General features: G+C 39.2%; 1 protein-coding gene and 1 pseudogene across 3 annotated transcripts; one reads left to right on the top strand and one right to left on the bottom strand.

Annotated features, from left to right (window-relative positions):
• The first annotated feature begins 1,291 nt into the window (after positions 1-1,291).
• LOC143846711 (magnesium transporter MRS2-5-like) lies at positions 1,292-6,877 on the top strand. 3 transcript variants are annotated; one of them, XM_077355229.1, is made up of 7 exons: positions 1,292-1,685; positions 2,784-3,484; positions 3,685-3,755; positions 5,729-5,857; positions 5,943-6,233; positions 6,343-6,390; positions 6,502-6,877. In XM_077355229.1, the coding sequence occupies exons 2-7, from the start codon at positions 2,971-2,973 to the stop codon at positions 6,730-6,732; spliced, it is 1,284 nt and encodes a 427-aa protein (XP_077211344.1). In that variant the 5' UTR covers positions 1,292-1,685; positions 2,784-2,970; the 3' UTR covers positions 6,733-6,877. The 3 variants fall into 3 exon arrangements, with proteins under 3 accessions (XP_077211344.1, XP_077211343.1, XP_077211345.1); XM_077355228.1 differs by having other exon boundaries at positions 1,292-1,563; XM_077355230.1 differs by having other exon boundaries at positions 1,292-1,563; positions 2,795-3,484.
• A 1,244-nt stretch (positions 6,878-8,121) lies between these two features.
• On the bottom strand, positions 8,122-10,022 carry LOC143846865 (uncharacterized; annotated as a pseudogene).
• Positions 10,023-13,261: the final 3,239 nt, after the last annotated feature.

Consider the following 13,261-nt stretch of genomic DNA (forward strand, 5'->3'; position numbering starts at 1 on the left):
TCTCCTGATTTCCTTGGGGAAAGATCTGACTTGGACACTTGGTACTTGGATCAGCTCCTGGGTTGCATTATTTTGATTATAACACTGACTGTAGGTCCTCATATTTTATAATGACACCTACTTCATCTCCCCTTCACTTTTCCTTTGGGCGTGGGATCCACTTTGCCACCTAGGATTGCATCCAGACGGATCCACATATTTTGCACAATGAATTGCATTATCTAATCTAATTTAATATTTCTTGCTAAGATTTGATACTAATACCCCTTACATTATTTAGAGGTTATCTTATCCCCAAACCATACTAACAATGAAAATTTCCTACATTTTATCCACAAATCATTTCCAAATAGGGAGTTCTGGTGGAGTGTAGGTAGCCAAAACGGCATACACTAAGAGAGTAGTGGAATAAGTAGTCAATAGGGAGGAGACAAGCATTGGATCGCTTGGAACTTACCTCAGAGAATAATGGTAAATGTGTTTGGTTGTCAAGCTCGTAGTCGTAGGGGTTACCAATATAGAGGAGAAGAGAGAGGGAAGAGAGAGAAAAGGCATCATTCCCAAGAAATCTAAGGAAGATTCCACCTTTTGTAGTCTTGGGCTTAGATATTATAGGGATGGGACAAGGGTGACACATCAGCACACATGCAATGATTAACGTAGAGACATCCCGAGGAGTTTATGAGGATTTCAATGTTATATTGGCAGCCAAACAAGGAATTTAATCAATGCTTTGTTGCGCGACATAGACTTAGGGTTTGTTCATTTGAGATTATGACAACCGATTGTGAGTGCTAAACCAATTATTGGATTCAAATTTAAACGTAATTTTGAGACGGATAATTGGTTTGGCACCCGCAGTCGGTTGTCATAATCTGAAATGAATAGGGCCTTAAAGAGTAGGAGAATAAGTACGGGGTGGTGTTGTGAAAATCCGCTAGGCAAATCAAAACCGATTATGCACAATGTCTTCTTGGATTTCGTTTTGTAAATGACAACCAAAGAAGGAATGGCATTTGAAATTCCTTCAAAATCTCAACAGCTACAGAGAGTTTGTGCAACCAAACACTACCTAAGGGATCCAACGCTATTTTTGTGGTTCTACTTGAAGCTAAATGCCAAAAAATATTAGAAAAAACAATGATAAGGGAAGCAATTGTTAATGTCTTGTGATGCTAGCATAACTCCAGAATCCCTAGGGTCCAGTTCTTTCTCATGACTAATGAGTTTTACCACGCAATTAAAACACTCTAGGATAGTTTGGGTTTGTAATCAAATTGGATTTTGGGTGCACCTAAGAATCCAATTCTATACAACAATTCCACCCACAATCCAATTACTAGGCTTGCTCATTGCACATCCAAACAGGCTCCCAACAGGAGGGGGGGGGGTGGATGATACCAAAACTTGGGGATGTTAAATCATTACCTTTCTTGTTCCTGTTTTTGTCATTATCACAAACACAGGCAAAACCTTTCCCGGTCTTTTACTTCCCAGATTACTAAGAAACAGAAAGATCAATCTCACCCAGAAGTGAAAATGGTGTTTTCTTCAAGTTCCATGGTAAGTGATCTCTTTCCCATTGAGAATTATTCATTTCTCACAGACTTGGGGAGACCTGCCTCTTTTAATCATGAAGCCTTCATTGTTTCATATGGAAACACTCTGATCCTTTACTTTTTGAGGTATATTGCTTTGAATCCTCTCTCTTACATCCATTTAGAGCATTACCCAGACTAGATTTCTTTTATTTATGATAAAACTTTTGTTGGGTCATTTTATTTGCTCTGTTTGTTGGGCTTCTGAGATTGCTTTGATGGGAGACTGGGTGGGGTTTTATGTGATGGGTATTTATTTTGACCCCTCTTCAGGGGAAAACCCTCCAAAGTTACTGAAATTAAAGAAAAATTCTTCCCTGCCATATACACTGAGTACATGTCTTTTAATCGGATGTTTATACCACTTTATTTGGACTCACAAAAGCCTCCTATATGACTAAAACTTCACAACAGAAAGTAAATTACAAACAGATAATAAAATAAACAACTAACAGATAAATCCTAATCAATGAAAAATATGCAGAAGATAACATGCCCTCAAGGTTGGAAATTCTGGTACTTTTGTTGTAGCTTGTAGAAAATTTCCTAAGTTGCATGCTCAGCAATAGCTCCAGTCCATTGCACTACAAATTCTGTAACAGCTCTGCCTCTATGCTTCACCATGCCACAATCTAAGATAGCCATTCGTTCAAAACGATCTTGCCCATTTTGACATTATTTTTTCAACACTTCAGCATGCTTCTGTAATTTACCCTATAATTTTTTGGAGTATGGGTTTTTTATTTCTCTCATTTTTTGTAGAAACCAATGAAAACTATGGTTTTGAATATTACTTTGGCAGGGCGCGGATTGTTGAAACAGTTGATTCATTTATTGTTTGTGTGATAGGTTAGAGATTTGTGGCATTTAGGGATATTGATTGAGGGTTATGATGTAGGGGTGTTGGGTTTCTGCAATTAATTGAGGACTATCAATTGATGGTGATGATTTTAGGATTTGGGAGTTCATGAAATGGATGATATATTGTTCAGATGATAGGTTTGGTGATGTTCAACAACTGAATTTTTGTCAGTTTAATCTTTGCTTCTTCTCTTCCTTCTTCTCTGTGTCATTGTATCTGATTCTTATGCTCAGCATTTTGAATTCATTGATTTTGTGAAGAAACTTATATAATCTTTGTTCATTGATCTTTCACGAACCTGTGGGCATTTTGATTTTTCAAAGCACAAGTGCAGGGGGAAAGAGTCGTTAATTCCAATAATTTTCTCATTGGTTCACGGAGGGTGGTGGAAAGTGGGAGCTATTCTTTGATGATCCATCCATGAAGTCAAGACTGTAATGGATGAGGTGTAATTTTCATCTTAAAACGATATGCATTATGTGAACTTCTGTTGGGTAGAAATTCATCAAGATGAATCCAATAAAAGAAGAACAAGAACAAGAAAATCTAATTGGAGAAATAAAAGAAGAACAAGAACAAGAAAATCTAATTGGAGAAATGCGAACTCCTTTTCTTCCTTCCAACCTGCTCGAACGAATTTCTTTTCCTGAGGGTGCTACTTTAGATGCTGTTGGGAGGCCTTTGTTTCAGGGATTCGGCTTTTCATATCTGAAGAGGAGATGTCAAGGAAGTCGTTCATGGATACAAATTGATCGAAATGGGAATTCAAAGCTTCTAGTGCTTGATAAAGCCACTATAATGAGACGCTGCAACCTTCCTGCCAGAGATATTCGACTTTTAGATCCTCTGTTTGTATATCCTTCTACAATATCAGGTCGGGAGAAGGCAATCATTGTCAATGTAGAACAACTTAGGTGTATAATTACGGCAGATGAAGTTATTCTCATGAATTCTTTGGACAGCTGTGTTATGCAGTATGAGTCGGAACTGTGCAAGCGCCTTGAGGCACAGAAAGATCAAACTGGTAATGATTCATTCCTCTAGTAGAATTCTCAAAAATACATTTCTTCAAAATAAGTTTGTCAAAATGCAAATGTTCTTGTGTTTTTTCTTAAATACTTTGGACATGACCTGTAAAGATGTTGCTCCTAGGCAAAATAGCATGTTTCTTAGCACTGTCAATTCTAAAACAAATACTTACAACACCTACCGATTTGAGTTCAGATAATTTGGCTTTCGAGTTCAGGGCACTGGAGCTGGCATTGGAATTAGCATGCACTTCTCTTGATGCTCAGGTATTTCTGAAACATGTCAATTGTTTTTAACACTTGTCCTGTTGGGGCTGTTCGGCACGAGGATGGTTATCTAATGGATAGCCTTCTCCTGGAACAGTGGATTTGGGTTAAAACCAGACAACCCTGAATTTAGGGTTGTCGCCAATGCATTGACCTTAATACAGCTGCTGGTTTCTGTTTTTGTATGGCCATGGATGCAATGACAGGAAACAATTGGAATCCAGTCATTGTTATCTATGTCCCTTACTGCCAGCATTGAAGATATTGAAATGCTGCTTGAACAGATATGAAGCGTTTCCTGGGTTGGCTGGTTGCAACTTGATGCCAGCTATTCTAGGGGATGGCTATCCAGGAGATAATCAACCATCCTTGTGCCAAACAGTCTCATTGCTTCCATTGATATACAGGAAATGTGGGTTATGCCATGATATAAAATACTCAAACTTGACTTGGTTTCTTGAATAATTCGGATGATATTTTCATATTTTTGTATATTTTTCAAATTATGTCTTGAGTGTGAAATTTGAGGACAAACTCTTATTTTTTTGAGCAAAAGATAACTATATTAAAAGAGAGAAAAGATTACAGTAGGTTAGTTGGCAAAGCTTGCCCAACATACAAGGAATCTCGCTAGGCCCCTGATTTGGCCAATCGATTTGCAAAATCGTTGGCGCTCCTAGGAACATGGACAAAAGAAAGAAATCTTTCATCATACATTGCAGAAATTTCATCCAGAAACCTAGCTAGTCTCCATGGACCTACACTCTTACCTTGAGCCCAAGAAATGACATTAGAGGAATCACCTTCCACCTCTAACTTACCTTCCTTATGTTCCCTAAATATGCTCATACCGAGGTGGATAGCCCGAACCACAGCATCTGTGGAGTTTGTTAAGCCAATCAGACCTTAAAATTCGTAAATAATGACTATCCAGGACGGCAGGAGTAAGGGGATAGCAATGACCTAAATCTGATGGTTTCCGGTCATTGCATTGAGGGAGAAGATATGATGGCATTTTGCTCATTCTAAACAGACATGAAGAGTTTCCTGGGTTGGCTGGTTGCAACTCGAAGCCAGCTGTATAAGGGGATGACTATAAAGGGTGGCCCAGTGCACGAGGCTTCCGCCATTGCGCGGTCTGGGGAGGGCGAGATGTACGCAGCCTTCCCTCTGCTTTGCAGAGAGGCTGTTTCTGTGACTCAAACCCATGACCACCAGGTCACAATGGAGCAACCTTACCATTGTGCCAAGGCAATTATCAACCACTCTTGTGCCAACAGCCCCATTGTTTCCATTGATATGCAGGAAATGTGGTTTATGCCATGATAGAAATTACTCAAACTTGACTTGGATTCTGGAGCAACTTAGATGAGATTTTTATTTTTTGTATATTTTTCAAATGATAATCTTGTAGGATGTTAGACATAGTACGTTAGGCCTACACAAGTATCCGGGTATCATAGCTCTGGAAACACATCTTTATTAAGAAGTTGTCCTCAAATTTCCGTTGGTCAAATAATTATAATGTTTGAAACATCTACAATCTCTTCAAATTAACTATTACACTCTTTTGTTTTTTATGGTCAAGATTTGCGATTATAATTTTGAACCTTTGTCTTATATGTGCTTTCTAAAATTTACCATTAGTTCTATCGTCGGAGTAAACTCTAGTTAAGATTTATGAGATTTCATTTATACATGTCTTGTGTCTTACCTCATGATATGAGACACCAGTATCCATATTCTAGAATTTGAAAAATGTCGATTCATATCTATGTTCATGTATCCGTATCTGTATCCATATCTTCGTATCATATTTCGAGAGTTTAAAACTGAATCTACTAGCTTTTCTTTACTTAGATGAATGCAAGTTGTCTTGCTGAGCTTTTAAACATTTGCTCATCTTGTTGAAAAGCATCATACATGGTGCCTTAAAGTCCCTTATTTCTTGCCTCCCCTTGTGAATATAACAGGTGACAGAACTTGAAATTGAGGTGTACCCTGTCATAGATGAACTAGCATCATCCATTAGTATTCTTAACCTAGAGCGTGTGCATAGATTCAAAAGCCATCTCCTCGCCTTGACCCGCAGTGTTCAAAAGGTAAACACAAACCCATCATCTTCCACAATTCCATTTGTCATCCATCACTTTTTTCTGCATGATGACTTTTACATCGACTTTCTAGGTCCGCGATGAAATAGAAAAAATCATGGATGATGATGGGGACATGGCCAAGATGTTTCTCACTAAGAAGAAAGAAAGAATAGAAGCTTATTCAACACCCAACATTTCACCCGTCGGTTCAAGCAGCGGATCTCATAAAATGGAGCGGCTGCCAAGCAGTGTTATGAGCTTAAGCAAACATGGAAGAAGCCTAATGAGTTCATCTAACAATGGTGAATGCATTGAAGAACTGGAGATGCTATTGGAGGCCTATTTTGTTGTTATTGACGACACTCTGGGAAAATTGCTATCTGTAAGGAATCAAGTCATATATTTTAACAACCTTTTCTTGTTATTCTCTCTCCTCGCATTTTTTAATGGATTAGCATAAGCTTATCTCTAATTCTCCGTCGGTGTTACAGCTCAAAGAATACGTCGACAACACTGAAGATTTCATCAACATTAAACTGGTAAGAACTTATAGGAGTTTGAATTTTTGATTTTTCCTTAATAATTCGTATAAACACATAAAAGATATATTTATTCCAACTTTTGTTTCTTCCTTTTTCCGGCTCAAACAGGACACTGTTCAAAACCAACTGATCCAATTTGAGTTGATGGTCACGGCAGCTGCTTTTGTAGCTACAGTTTTCACAGTTGTGACAGGTGTATTCGGGATGAGATTTACACCTTCATTTTTTGACCAAGAATCGAACTTCAACTGGGTCCTTATCGTCACTGGAATCTGCTGTGGGTCTCTGTTCCTCTGTTTCTTGTTATATTCCAAGTACAAGAGATTACCGCCCTTGTGAACATATTCTTTGGGAAAATGAATGAACTTGTACTGGTTGTAATTTAAGGAGTATTTGTAAATGTCTGTTTTGTAATTAAGAAATAAAGTTGTACACCTTTTGTAAGGGTTTTTATTTTTATTTTATTTTATTTTAATGGCAGCAATTTCATTCAAGAAAAAGAGACCGAGTTGGTCCAACACAAGTACAAGGAGAAGCTAGAAAGGAATACAAAAGAGCCAGAGAAAACAATGCATAGCAATCAAGGGGACAAAAATCGAACAGCTCTATCCCTTGCCTCTCAACTCCTTCCCATCCCAATCTATCTGCTTCACCGTTAGCAGATTTCTGATGTGGTTAAATACAATTGAGGATACTAGCAAAACACCATGGCGGATGTTCCGTCCCTCTCAGCCACCGAATCACATCCATAGAGTCTCCTTTTATTCTTTTCTCCTCTCGTTTGAGTTTCAGGAATGGAAGGTCCGAGCAATGGCAGGATGCTCTTCCATGAGGTCTAGGAATCGAAGCTCTGTGCTGTCCATTGTGTGTATGCGTGTCCAGCATTTTTCTAAATATGGATGCAACTAAATGTTGATCAATATTGATATAATGACTTCATGTAGCTGCTCAACTTTACAAGAGATTTTGAATGGTTTTCTAAGTATCCTTTTTAGTTGGAAGAAGTGTTAACAGAGTTGTTTGCAAGAAATTTATTTGATTTCAATTGATTTTCCTTCATTTTAAGTACTCACCTACATCAATGTCATCTGCCTATTGTTAGGATAGAGGCACCTTAGGAACCACAAAAAAAAGACATGACCCGTAGTGAGTTAACTCATAATTGCAGGGGGTATTACTTAGGCAATAGGCACTGCGCCACTTTGGAATGTTGTGATTCCTAGGTGGTTCATGAATTAAAAAGCAGAGTCTTTTGAAAATTATGTGGCAAGATCAGTTCAGTGAAATTGCATCTGATGATCAGGTACATTTTTTCCTGCAGGAAATGTATGTTTCCTCTTTTCTTTTCTTTTTGTTTTCTGGCAACTTACAGTTTCCTTTTTCGAAAAATTTCAGCCGGGCAGGATCAATTCATTGCTTTTCGAAAGATAGATGACTGAGGTGGAGAGCTTGATGAAAGGTGAAACCTATAATAATAAAATGTGTCAGCAATGGAATTTGTGTAAAATTTGCTACAACTTTTTCAAAATAAGACAAGTAGAAGACTTCTTTTGCAAAAGAAAAAAAAAAAAAAAAAACTAAATAGAAATGCAAAAAAATCGTTCAATGAATATAAACATGTTTGATACGTTTTGGTTTTAAATAAACGATTCAAAAAAAAAAAAAATGTGGCTGTGACTAAATGTATGCATGTCCAGCATTTTTTCTAAATATGGATGCAACTAAATGTTGATCAAACAATAAATTTCATATTTATTTATGTTTTCTAACAAGATCTTCGTAATAGAAATTGATAAAAGATGGAACTACTACTAAGAAGACAAATTTCATGCAGTTTCCCAACCTCAGTTTAAGGTGGAAGAGGAATTTCTTCCACCCTCACCATTCCTACATTGTTCAGAGACTATCAACATCCGAATCAAAGAAAAAAAGAGGAGTAAAGAGAGAAAAGAAACATGATTTGAGCACAAGGCAGTCGTTGAAATTCTTCTTGAATGCTTTCACAGTTTCACCCAAGGCAATTCTTTATAGCTTGTTGGCATAGTGGGGCTCATCATCATCATAGTCATCCCTGTAATTCCCCCCACCACCATAAGCCCGGCCTCCTCCCTTACCATAAGTGCCACCTCCGCCACTGCCATAGCTATCACCGCCACTTCCCCCACCACTATAACCACCGCTTCCTTCACCATAACTGCCCCCTCCACCACTGCCATAGCTATCACCCCCACCACCATAACCACCGCTTCCTCCACCATAACTGCCCCCTCCACCATTGCCATAGCTATCACCCCCACCACCATAACCACCGCTTCCTCCACCATAACTGCCCCTCCACCACTGCCATAGCTATCACCCCCACCACCATAACCACCGCTTCCTCCACCATAACTGCCCCCTCCACCACTGCTATAGCTATCACCCCACCACCATAACCACAGCTTCCTCCACCATAACCATAGCCGCCACCGCCATAGCCCCCACGCAATCCTCCTGCCCTATCTGTGGCATAATTCACTCTAACCATTCGGCCGTGAAGATCCTGGAAGAAGATTAAACACTAAATGATAAATCCCCATGCAATATAGGCCAATGACAAAAAAATTAAATACAAAGGGCATGTTTGGCTACCATGAATTTTAATTCTTGATAAACTAGTGTCCCCGAGTGGTGAGAGAGGGGTAGGACGGGTGAAGTGACTGTGGCTAAAAATCAGGAAACAAAAATAGAAACTAGTGTCTCCAAGTGATGAGAAGTGGCTAAAAATCGGAAACAAAAAACTCTACTCAAAATAGGAACGACTTTTTCCTGATTTTTAACTACTCACCCTCATCTCAACCATACCTCCTCAAATTTCTCTCCTTGTCCCACCCGCCCCACCCTCTCTCACCACTTGGAGACACTAATTTATCATCAAAAAGAATTACAGGCTGCTGCCAAACATTGCCTAGGTCACAAAATCCCCATGCAATATAGGCCAATGACAAATGAGTGGAAGTGACTGCATAATTGATTGGGAGTAACTGAGAAGAAGGGTGTTGTTACACCCAAATTACTCAAGAAAGGCTTCTTTTTTCCCCATAAAAAGATCCAAGTTGCTCAAGAAAGGCTTCTTTTCCCCCATAAAAAAAGACACACAAGTTACTCAAGAAAGACCCACCTTTCCATCCATGCCACTGATGGCAGCAGAAGCCTCCTCGCTAGATGTGAAACTAACAAAGCCAAAGCCTCGAGATCGACCGGTCTCGCGATCCATGATAACTCTTGCTGCATTCATACACTATCTCAATCAAGCTTTTGCAGAAGAAGTTTTAATAAGGTCTGTTGAGACAACAGAAGCATGAATTACCTTCAATGACTTTTCCATAGCTTGTGAATGCTTCTCTCAGGCTTGTGTCGTCCGTGCCATAAGATAGTCCTGAAATAGGGATCTTAAGGACATGACGATACGAAAGAACAAAAATAGAATTCGTTATTTGAAGAAGGATGACACACCTCCGACGAAGAGTTTGGAAGATGACGTGTCGAACTGCTTGGAATATAGATGGAGTGGATGCAGATAGTTCAGAATTAATGTGCTTGCCTATAGTTTGTTTAAGTAGATTCCCAACTTTACTAGCGAACGCCATTGTTCAGAGCCTGAACCAAGGGCACAAAAAAGGGTGCAACTGTTACATTCTGTTTGCCAGCATCTAAAAAATACCATAGGAATAACAAATTTTAAAAACTTATACAAGGGTGTGATGTAATTTGGACACATTTAATAAAGTTATCTTTAAGAAAAATACTAAGGGTGTGCTTGGCAACTGTAAAAAAAGTGTTTTTTGTGTGTTTATCATGTTAGCCCACTCCAATGGGAAAGCATTGCCAAACACACCCTAAAAATTTCTCTCTCTCTCTCTCTCTCTATATATATATATATATATATATATATATAGAGGAAAATGATTGTGAGCTTGAGCGTTGGAACCTTATGGTGAGCTTGAGCTCTCCAACCAATGAGGCCCACATTGTTAGGATGATCCAAAGCATTCACTAGAAAGGGCCTTCCATAGATAGGGTGTGTGCAAAAAATCAGCTCCATAGGATCATCCTAACCCATCCATTTGTGGAGGTCAAAATGGACAGACCACAAATCTGCCCATTTTTGCCCTCCACTTTTGGAGGGGTTAGGATGATTCAATGGAGCTGATTTTTGGAACACACCCTATCTATGATAGGGCCTTGCAAATGAATGGTTTGAATCCTCACAGAAATTGTGGGACCCATGTGAATGGTGCACTCAAGCGCACCATTTGGTTCGAACGCTCAAGCGCACGAACATATTCCTCATAAATATATATATATATATATATATATATATATATATATATATAGAGAGAGAGAGAGAGAGAGAGAGAGAGAGAGAGAGAGAGAGAGAGAGAGAGAGAATAGAGTTCCTGCGCTTGAGCGCAGCTAAGCTTAGTTGCGCTCGAGCACAGAAACAGGGTGGGGCCACATTTTGGGTGGGATCCGAAGCATTCATTTGATGGGCCCTTTCATGGGTAAGGTGTCCACCAAAAATCAGCTCCATTGGATCACCTTAGGGTGTCCATTTTTTGGCCCCACAAATGGACGCCCATTGATGATCCAATGGAGCTGATTTTTGGTAGGACCCCATCCATGATGGGGCCTTCCAAATGAATGGTTAGGATTACCCCTCCTATGGCCCCACCCCCCTGTTTCTGTGCTCGAGCGCAGGAACTCTATTCTCATATATATATATATATATATATATATATATATCTGGGAATTGCTAGCGTCCATCGCAGAAGGCATTTCGCAGATGGTCTGTTGCATCTGACAGCAGCCACCTCGTGAATGAAGACAAAATGTTCTGAAAAGTGAGCCTCTGTGGCTGCAGTCAGCTACAACAGACCATCCGCGAAATACCTTCTGCGATGGACGCTAGCAAATATATATGAGGAAACTGTTGGTGCGCTTAAGCTCACCAAACTTATGGTGAGCTTAAGCGCCCAATCACATGGGGCCCACTTTGTTAGGATGATCCAAAGCATTCATTTGAAAGTCCCTTACATAGATGGGGGGTGTACCAAAAATCAGCTCCATAGGATCATCCTAACCCCTTCATTTGTGGAGGACAAAAATGGACAGACACAAATCTGCCCCATTTTTGTCCTCCACAAATGGAGGGGTTAGGATGATCCTATGGAGCTGATTTTTGGTACACCCCCTATCTATGATAAGGCCTTGCAAATGAATGGTTTGGATACCCATGTGATTGGTGAGCTTAAGCGCACCATAGTTTGGTGCGCTTAAGCTCACCAACAGTTTCCTCTCTCTCTCTCTCTCTCTCTCTCTCTCTCTCTCTCTCTCTCTCTCTCTATATATATATATATATATATATATATATATATATATATATATATATAATGTCCGGAAAAAAACGAATACTATTAGAAATATTTTTCCTTTCAAAACTTTGTTGAAGGTATTTTTTACTAGGGAAATATTTTTTCTTTCTACAATTTAGGGGAAAATGATATGATTATGGTTAATTTAAAAGGATATTTTCATAAATTGAAAGTCCTACGCATGAAAGTTGAATAGGGTTGGTTCAACAACATCAGCTTGGTATCCTTTAACTGCACACTGTATATGTTTTGTTCGTTTATCTATAAACGGATTCTCTTTTTTTTTTTCTTTTGATATAGTGGTATATTGAATTAATGGGGAACCGAGATGGTCCTCAATAAGTACACTTGGAAAAACACAAGAAATACAAAAAATAATTCATGGCGGGAAGAAGTCAAACCACTCCAAACCCAACCTTCTAACCCCTGACTTGGCTAAAGAATCAGCTTCACCATTAGCCAATCTTCTAACTTGTCTAAAAATAATAGAGGACCTAGACACCAAATCTGAAATCTTCTAAAAAAAACTAAGAAACCTCCAAGGAGGAGACACCGCCCTCGATAGCCACGTTACAACATTAGAAGAATCTCCTTCCACAATCACCTTGTCCAAATGGTTTTTATTTAAGTGCAGGATACCATTATACGCCGCTCTGACTTCCGCCTCGCTTGAATCACTTCTTCCACTTGGACAAGAAAAAGCCCACACCAACTCCCCAAATTCATTTCTAAATAGACCTCCAATACCCGACGGACCCGGATTTCCAAAACAAGCTCCATCAAAATTTAGTTTCACAAAACCCTGAGGAGGCAGGTCCTAGTGCTGAATTACTGGATTCCCATATCATCCAAGCAAATAAGAAAACATGTCGTAAGACTTCCCCAGAGATCATACGGAGCCTAATGCCCAGGTTAGTACTTGAATGTAAATGTTCCTTTCGCAGATGAGATGAACACGAAGTTGTGGCTTACTTAAATGTAAATGTTCCTTTCGCCGATGAGATGAACTTGGAAGCCGTGATGCCTTCTCACTGGATTTTCCTATGGACTTTGAAAGTGGAATGATGGAAACTATCCACGGCTCGAATCAATTTCAAGCTTTGAATCTGTTGAGGACTCCTCCTTTGATGACTTGTTATGAAATCAGCGTTATTTCCATAAAAGTCTAAACAATAAATAGACCGACAATATTAAATAAAAGTTAGCATGAGCTCCGACCCTGTAGCACTGTTGATTGCACAATCTCATAAGAGAATTGTTTCTATTTATAGGCAATCAAGCTCCATGAACCTTGAGACTGTAAACAGCTCATGGAGTATTTCAGTTGCTACTCTTATCATGCATATGCCAAATCAAACAAACATGAACATATATAGAATTCTTCACATAACTTAAACCTCCCTGATAGGGTCCGGACTCAGCACTGAGGGAATCCGGACTCAGTTATCCGGACT

Source organism: Tasmannia lanceolata, unplaced genomic scaffold (assembly GCF_043159265.1).
Source record: "Tasmannia lanceolata isolate RefF3 unplaced genomic scaffold, GAP_Taslan_0.1 ptg000015l, whole genome shotgun sequence".
In the NCBI taxonomy this organism is placed as follows: Eukaryota; Viridiplantae; Streptophyta; class Magnoliopsida; order Canellales; family Winteraceae; genus Tasmannia; species Tasmannia lanceolata.

Excerpts from the sequence above, each read along its gene's own strand:
- LOC143846711 (XM_077355229.1), top strand. The coding sequence starts at position 2,971 with ATGAATCCAATAAAAGAAGAACAAGAACAAGAAAATCTAATTGGAGAA. Across the intron at positions 3,756-5,728 it reads GCACTTCTCTTGATGCTCAG|GTGACAGAACTTGAAATTGA; the intron begins GTATTTCTGAAA and ends TGAATATAACAG. Across the intron at positions 6,391-6,501 it reads ATTTCATCAACATTAAACTG|GACACTGTTCAAAACCAACT; the intron begins GTAAGAACTTAT and ends CGGCTCAAACAG.